The sequence below is a fragment of the Atta cephalotes genome (assembly GCF_000143395.1).
Source record: "Atta cephalotes unplaced genomic scaffold scaffold00049, whole genome shotgun sequence".
Classification (NCBI taxonomy): Eukaryota; Metazoa; Arthropoda; class Insecta; order Hymenoptera; family Formicidae; genus Atta; species Atta cephalotes.
The window spans coordinates 1,990,497-1,998,581 of record NW_012130113.1 but is presented as its reverse complement, the minus strand read 5'-3'; the positions used below and the strand labels follow the sequence as shown (position 1 = coordinate 1,998,581).

The window sequence follows — 8,085 nt, the reverse complement described above, 5'->3', positions numbered from 1 at the left end:
CGGAAAGAATTTTACTAAAGTATCTAAAAATTTAAGTATAAATACAGGTTTAAAAATAATTTTATTGAATTATCAAAATATATAATAGTGTAAATGTTCAATATGCTGTGGATATTGGATGTAATCGTTGCTACCTCTACTATTATCGTTACGAAATATTCTCACTGCCGAACAGTCGTTAAAAAAAAATCGCCTTTCTCTGTTTCACGCAGGTAATTCCCTGATATACAAAGTATTCGTATACTAGACTCTTCGCACTAACATATATACGTCATAGCAATTAAAACGCCATCAATAAAATTATCATTAATTAAAATTCAAAAGTTTACGTACACGTAATGTACACATTTTAGAAAATCAAGACATTCTAAAGTATATGACATAAATATCTCTCACGCAAATTTGATAAACAAGATCAATGTCACTCTCACCTTGGTTCGCGTGCGAGCGTTCTTTTACATGGCTATACTCGTTGCAATATATGCTGTAAGGTCATGGTCTTCGAATTTAATTAACGACAATGGTAATCGAAATAGCACGATTGTCTTTCGCATAATTTCGTATAGATTACTCTGATAAAATCATCTAAAGTACTCTGTTTCATAATGTATATGCAAATACATATGGAACTTGTATAATGTAAAGTATGATCGCAAATTTCACGGAAATTGAAATGATTGAATTAACATTAATTCTACTACAAGCGAGAGGATTGTACATAGTGAGAGCAAAAAGTATTCATACAAGGAAATTTGTTACAAAAAAAGTCTTATTTGAAGAAAATAAACATTAATTAACAATTTTATACAATGAATACGTTCTGTTCTAACATAAACAAATGAGCATCCGCATGTATTTCTAATTTTAGATCTAAATTTCTCGTTTATATAAATACTTTTTGAGCATTCAAATAATACAATTTTTAATTTTCGCTTATTTTTCAGATGATACATTTTGTATAATACACATTTTTTTGATATATATCATTTTAAGAAACATACAGTCTATTTTAGTCTTTATGAATAAATTATTAATTATCCAACAAGAAATGATCGTCAATTAAACGTCGAATCGATGTCAAATTGATGTTAAAATCATCATATTTATGTTGATTCGACATCAATTCGGTGACTCATTTTTCGCTGGACAATACTTACTTTTTAAAAATAAAGTTTTTCAAAAAAATATTTTCTCTGTACGAATATTTTTTACACTCATGGTATCTTTTAGAAAAAAGATTTTATGATTGACACATTGACAAAACTACTTTTTTGGAATTTATGTTACACATATATATCTGTTGAACTAACCTGCATATGCATTCTTCACTCTCATTCATCAGCCAACAATAACGGACGATTTAAATACTTCCGGGTAGTAAATCTGCAAAAAAAAAACGTTAATTTGCTGTTAATATTATTAGTCAATCACGAAGATTATTTCTTGGGAACTCATAAAAATACTATTTTGTCGGACAGAGAAATTGATAAGATACTCGTGCATAATGTAATATTATTGCAACTTCATTATCATATACTGTTTTTTGAGCAAAATTTAGAAAGATCAGATGAGAATCTAAATTAGATTTTTCATAGTGCGTTTCGTTGCATGTGCTAATCAAAAGATTTTATCAAAGCGTGAATAAATTGAATATTAGTACGCGTTTATCAATAATTTCACGTTATCTTACTAGTAGATTAATTTGTGTAATTAATGATTATTGTTCCTTAAAAAAACCAGTCTTTTTAAAGTAACATATGAATGACGTACTATCTCTTATATTTATCATTTTCATTCATACATATTTAAAATATATATAATTATGTATTGTTATTTCACAATTCTTATTAGCCAATACATAGTTCTGTATATATATATATATATATATATATATAAAAACACAATAGTTATTTTTGTGCAATATACTATATAGGTATTATAAAATCCTTTCCATTTATAGTTAGTTTAAATAATTATACACATATATTAAACTTATATAATTATACTAAATAATTAAGTCTTTTTTCTGCAACTTACGAGATTTGTTAATAAAAAAGTTATCTAATTATTTAATAAATTATTTTAATGATAACATTCTATAAATTATACAAATTTTGTCAAGATATATGAATATATATTTATAAATAAATCAACATTACAATTAAATGATTTAAGCATTATTATCAAATGCTAAAATTCCAGTTAGTCTTCCCCCCCCGCCTTTCTCAAGTCATTAGATTAACAGGAAAATCCCGTTTGGAGATTATTATTTCAAATGTGTATGTATGTGTGTATATAGACATACGTACACATCTGTTATAGGCCATATGGTCAAAGATCATGTACTAGATCATGTAATATCTTGAATTAAAAGTGCTTATATATTGAGTGTCTTCGGAGAGAGAGAGACGCTATCAATGCTGTTCACAGAGCCAACAGCTCGGTAGTATAGTATTAATAAATTCCATGAATAACAAATGTAGTGTTGGTAGCATTCGTCGAGTTAGGTTAAAAAGGAGCATAATAACATTTTATAAAAGAATAGGATATATATTTATAAAATAAATTACATTAACAATATCAAATTTTTTTCAAGAGTTATGAAAGAAAAATTATTTTATGTATTACATCGTTTAAATCATATTTTCCTTATAATAGAAATAATTTATTTATGTGCATTATTTTTAGAATTTAAACTGTTACGTGCTAAAATAATTTATTCTTATTGTTAGCAAACTCTATCGCAAATAATAAAATCATCAATAATGATAAAATATTAGTGGTTGAATCATAAAGAAGTAGAAAAAATATTATCTATCGGAGATGTGAGAGAATATATCGTAATTTATGTAAATTTATGCATATTTATGTATATTTACGTATATTTACGAAATATTTTGAATAAATCTTTATTATTAAAAAAAATATGTTCAAATATAGATTGATGATACAGAAACAGATCAAAGAATTAATTAAGGATTTATAAACTTTACAATAATTAAATATTTACAATTAAAAAAATTAAAAATAGTATTTTATGTTAGAAAAGTACATCTTAGAATCGACTAAATCTTTTTCATCTACTTGGAATTATCTCTAACTTCTTTTCTTTGACGTGGCCGCCTTCTTTTTCTAAATTCTGTTTCCTGTTTTTTTTCAGTGCTTTAATTAAATTTGGATATAAACTCGGTTTTTAAAAGGATGTTTGATCCTTATATGAAATAAATGCTGCAAACACTAACGCTGCCCATACAAAATTTTCAAAATTAAAACTTACAGGCCAAAAACCCTAGACATTTCACTTGAAACCCCGGACGCTATAAAAGTACGTGTAGGTTATTAAAATTGATCATGAAAACATTAGAACAGTAAACGCGAATAATTATTTCACATCTAATTGTTCATTAGTAGTACTAAATGTAAGAAATTGACCAATTATACAGTCGATTATTTTTCTCACATTCAACTATGATTGGTCAATTTTTCACAGCTTAAGAATTACTACATCTATTGTATCAAATCAAAACTAATACAGAATAACGCAGAGAAGTCAAAGAAAAATTTAAAAGATTTTCTAAAACTCTGGACGCGCTCATAATTATCCCGGATGCCTTTGGGAAAAATCTTCCGGACATCCCCGAATGCTTTAAAAAAAAGAACATCGTGTGATGGGGAAAAGAGGACGGCTGGTAACCCCCTTCGAAAGGAATAGCATTGATAGCGCGCAGATTATGATGTAAAACGCTACTATTGGTGACCTCATAATTGTTATAACGCTATCTTCCGCCAACAGCTTGTAGCGTTAAATAGCGCATACAGCGTCTCTCTGAACGCACTCATTATATATCAAGTTGCATATGACATTAGTATCGTTTTGCAAGTCAAAATGTACATTCCGACGGCATCAATTTTCGTGACAGTTTATGTAATACTGATCGTCCAGGAGACTGCTGCCAGTAAATCAATTAATATATTATTTATACCGCGAATTTAAACTGTGAATTTCGCTTTGTGCTTCCATGAGCATCAAAATTTTTAAAGATATTTCTTACAGTGCGTGTTAAAAGTTGTTAAAAGAATATTTTGCGGAAGCAAAAAGTAAAATTCTTATCCTTGTAATTAGTTACAAAGATAATTAATTAGAAATTAATTTGTATAAATTATTTTGTAATAGTAATTGCAAGTAAGCAATAAGATATAAAGTTGTAAAACTAAGAATTAATTTTCAATAAAAATCAGTTTCTTATCCAGATCTCTTCGTATTTTCTTGATAAATTGAAACTTTCATTATACTTATGATTCATGGAAAAACACTAATTGTTATCGATTGATTAATAATGTATTTGCGCGATAAGTATAGTAGTTAAATATATTTGTACATAAAGCAAAATATTTGTCGACGTGATAAATTATTATGGAAATATCCCGTATGTCAAGATTGATAATTGCTATTACGTCAATACAATAACATTATTTGCATTTCGAATAATTTTTTCTTCAAACAGAATATAATATTAATTTCAATTTGTGAGAAATATTTTTTATTCTTCACGGTATATAAATATTTTTTTATATTCTTACATTTTTTTCCGTGAAAACCAGTGAAAATCAGAGGCATGTATAATTATCTTATAATAGCATTCATTTAATATTCGTATATTCATATAAGCATCTAATTCAAAAATAATGTTATCCGCTAAGCGATAAAGTATTCCGTTCACATAAAATTTAGAAGATATAAGAACATATAAGAAGCATGCAGGCTCATAAATCTTCGCGTTCGTTCTTTAGAAAAAAACAATGATATAAAATAGTTTTAAAGATTATTAAAATTAACATTTAAAGATTATTAAAATAATAGCTTTTTAAATTCAATTAAAGGATTTTAGACTACATTTTAATCATTTAAATTAATTAAAATTTATTATAAGTCATTGCTAATGTTTATGCTTATATAAAGCATAATCATTCATTTTTAATTTTAATTGCTTTTTCAGATAGTCCAAATATCATTTCTAGAACACAATGGGGCGCTAGAGAACCGAAATCGCAAGCTTCTAATCTTAAATTAAAACCAGCACCTTATGTGATCATTCATCATTCGGTTGGCTCCGGTTGCGAAACTCAAGCTACATGTCAATTGAAAGTGAGACAGTTCCAGGTAATTAATATATCAAAAAACAAATCTTTTTCTGAACGGAAAATCTTTTGTATTTGTGTAACTCATCATACGCAAACAATCATATAGGTCCAACTCAAATAATATTTTACATAAATATTTTACATATCTATTGTTCTATTTTAATAGAACAAAGTTGATTCTTTTTTATTTTGCGTTTTAATAAATAATAAATATATAAATATTAATAAATAATAAATAATGGTAATTGCATATCACAACGATTAAATTATCAAATTTTGTTTCAAGAATGAACACATGAACAAAAAAGGTTGGAGTGATATTGGCTATAATTTCCTAGTCGGTGAAGACGGAAACGCGTATGAGGGTCGCGGATGGGGCAAAAAAGGCGCTCATTCTATACCTTTCAATAGTAAGAGTATTGGAATTTGTATCATCGGAGATTACAGAAGTAAGCAACCAGAAATAAGATGGCTTTGTAATTAATATTACATATAGGTAATATTACATATAGGTAACAAGTATTTCTCTAACGTTTTTCTTATTAGACCGAACACCAAATGCAGCGGCAGTACAAACAGTGGCCAATTTGATTGCTTATGGAGTAGAAAATAACGAAATAAAGAGTAATTACAAGCTTCTTGGACATCGACAAACCTGGCCAACCGAATGTCCCGGAAATAGTCTTTACACAATGATAAAGTCATGGCCTCATTGGTCAGAAAATTAATAAATAATAATGTATATTGTTTTTAATACGACACGTAACAAAAATTTTTTATTGGTCGCGATCAGAACGATACATAAATCATGATTGCGTAATCGATCAACAATTAATGAATATTTACGAAATTCACAATGCTTTTGATTCTAAATGTCAAAATTTATCGTAATTTCATATCAATTTATATCACTTTATCAGATTAACTAATAATATTTGTAAAAATAAATCGTTATTTCAATATAATCGTATATAAGAATAAATGATTTAATTCAATTTCATGTATAATATATAACATAATTATTATAATTATTATAATTATATAATTATTATAAAATATTAATTTAAAAGTATTATTAGCAATAAATAATCAAGTACATAATTTCTATGTAATTATTATATATAGATAGTAACAAAATCGTTGAGGTATTTATCATAAGTATCCTCCTCAGTCCTGACGCAAATTTCCAATCTCGAGAAATCGATTAGTTTATTGCTTTCGTAATCACTCTGATCCCTTATCTAAAATGAAATAAATTATTTTATTCTTTTTATATTTTCAATATGTGTCATGAAGATCAATATTGCCGAGTCTCATGTTTTATAATATAGCAAACATAATATATAATATTATAATTATACACCTGCATGAGAATTTGTTTCCCGAATTGCTCATTCAATTCTTCTATGCATATCTTCGTTCCATATGGGATGCCAGATTTTAAATTACCAGCGACAGAAACGTAATGAGCACGACCATCAAGATAATCCTAAAATGAATTCGTATATATTAGAGAAAATGGTATGTAAGTCGTTGCCACATTGCGTCTGTCACGAACCTGAAGAGTCTTCAATCCATTTCCTTGATCATCTAGATAATTACGTTTATCGTCCGTCTCGAATACAGGATAATATGCAGAAAGAGATACATTATGAATAGCAAATCCCGCACATTTCAAATCCGTTCTGTTCAAGCTCTTGTCTAAAATCAATTATACTAAGCGTTAAGTAAGTTTAATGAAGTTAAACACTTGAAAAATTTAATCATTATAAATATCTTGAGAAGAAAACATATTTGGTATTTGATTATAATTAGATAATAAGATACTTATAATTAGGAACCTTTTTTCTTATTACATTATTATTTATTATTGGTATAATATGTTAGTAATAATTACATTTATATATAAAAAATTTATATATAAAAAATATATATAAAAAATTTTTATATATAAAAAATTTGGTTTTATATATAAAAAATATTTAATATTTGTGTAAGTTATTATTATTAACATTATAACAGTAATAATTATAAAAATAGAGTTACTAACCATAAATAATTTACTATGCAATTATATCATACAAATATCAAACACTTTTCTCTCATTGTGATAGTTTTTTATATGCTAAATTATTAAGAATAAAACTGCTTACCAGACGCGAGGACTATCGAAAACAGAAGTGCGAAAATCGCGAACATTTTTGTAATTAAATAACACAACTCGTGTATCGTATCACGCCAACAATCGTTCTGATTACCAAATGATCAAATCCTTCTTTTAAAGCTGACCGCTTTTATACGATGATGATCGGAATTTGCTAACGCTTGACAATTTACTCAATCGCTTCTGAATACATTCTAAAGTCAGTTCCAAGACAACATGGTCAGTACATGTCAATATTAGCCAATGTAACATTGTCTTGTCAGGTATATAAATTCTATTTCCACGAATTATATTATTATATATAATTATAATATTGATGTTAAGTAATATTCGTTATAAAGACAATTTAATCGAACGAAATTAATTTTTTCGAACGAAATTACATTAATTTATAATGTCAGCCAATGCGCACATTTGACAGTTATACACATAAAAAAATACATATCATATACAAATAATAATTATTACATTAACAAATAATAATTTGTTTCAAACATTTCGAAAGCTTATAAATATAATTGCAAATCTACGAATTCATTACAAACGACAAATTGATTTAAGATATGTTCTGAATCCTATTAAATTTAATTATAATTTAATACTTCAATCAAAATTATTAAAGTAAATCGATTTGCTTATTATATGTATAAAGTTGCTTCTTCGATCAATTTCATACAATATTCTTTAAAAGAAAATTAATTTATGTTTTGAATACATAATAACAAATGAGTTATTCTAAAATTTATAAATATACTTTAAGCATAAAAGAAATAAATATA

General features: G+C 26.4%; 3 protein-coding genes across 3 annotated transcripts in view; 1 reads left to right on the top strand and 2 right to left on the bottom strand.

Annotated features, from left to right (window-relative positions):
- LOC105622901 overlaps positions 1 to 1,335 on the bottom strand; it is a 14,431-nt gene extending 13,096 nt beyond the window's left edge. The window contains exon 1 of the mRNA XM_012204310.1: positions 1,311 to 1,335. Coding sequence (XP_012059700.1) covers positions 1,311 to 1,335 — 25 coding nt within the window. The remainder of the gene's footprint in view (positions 1 to 1,310) is intronic.
- Positions 1,336 to 3,886: 2,551 nt separating this feature from the next.
- On the top strand, positions 3,887 to 6,112 carry LOC105622866 (peptidoglycan-recognition protein SC2-like). Its single transcript, XM_012204277.1, has 4 exons — positions 3,887 to 3,956; positions 4,998 to 5,161; positions 5,429 to 5,591; positions 5,689 to 6,112. The coding sequence occupies exons 1-4, from the start codon at positions 3,887 to 3,889 to the stop codon at positions 5,868 to 5,870; spliced, it is 579 nt and encodes a 192-aa protein (XP_012059667.1). The 3' UTR covers positions 5,871 to 6,112.
- A 145-nt stretch (positions 6,113 to 6,257) lies between these two features.
- Positions 6,258 to 7,341, bottom strand: LOC105622865. The gene is made up of 4 exons (XM_012204276.1): positions 7,296 to 7,341; positions 6,701 to 6,843; positions 6,506 to 6,631; positions 6,258 to 6,383 (listed from the first exon to the last, which is right to left on the bottom strand). Exons 1-4 carry the CDS (start codon positions 7,339 to 7,341, stop codon positions 6,258 to 6,260), a joined length of 441 nt encoding a protein of 146 aa, XP_012059666.1.
- Positions 7,342 to 8,085: the final 744 nt, after the last annotated feature.

Excerpts from the sequence above, each read along its gene's own strand:
- LOC105622866 (XM_012204277.1), top strand. The coding sequence starts at position 3,887 with ATGTACATTCCGACGGCATCAATTTTCGTGACAGTTTATGTAATACTG. Across the intron at positions 3,957-4,997 it reads CGTCCAGGAGACTGCTGCCA|ATAGTCCAAATATCATTTCT; the intron begins GTAAATCAATTA and ends TTGCTTTTTCAG. Across the intron at positions 5,162-5,428 it reads TGAAAGTGAGACAGTTCCAG|AATGAACACATGAACAAAAA; the intron begins GTAATTAATATA and ends TTTTGTTTCAAG.
- LOC105622865 (XM_012204276.1), bottom strand. The coding sequence starts at position 7,341 with ATGTTCGCGATTTTCGCACTTCTGTTTTCGATAGTCCTCGCGTCTG. Across the intron at positions 6,632-6,700 it reads ATGGATTGAAGACTCTTCAG|GATTATCTTGATGGTCGTGC; the intron begins GTTCGTGACAGA and ends AATTCATTTTAG. Across the intron at positions 6,384-6,505 it reads GGAAACAAATTCTCATGCAG|ATAAGGGATCAGAGTGATTA; the intron begins GTGTATAATTAT and ends ATTTCATTTTAG.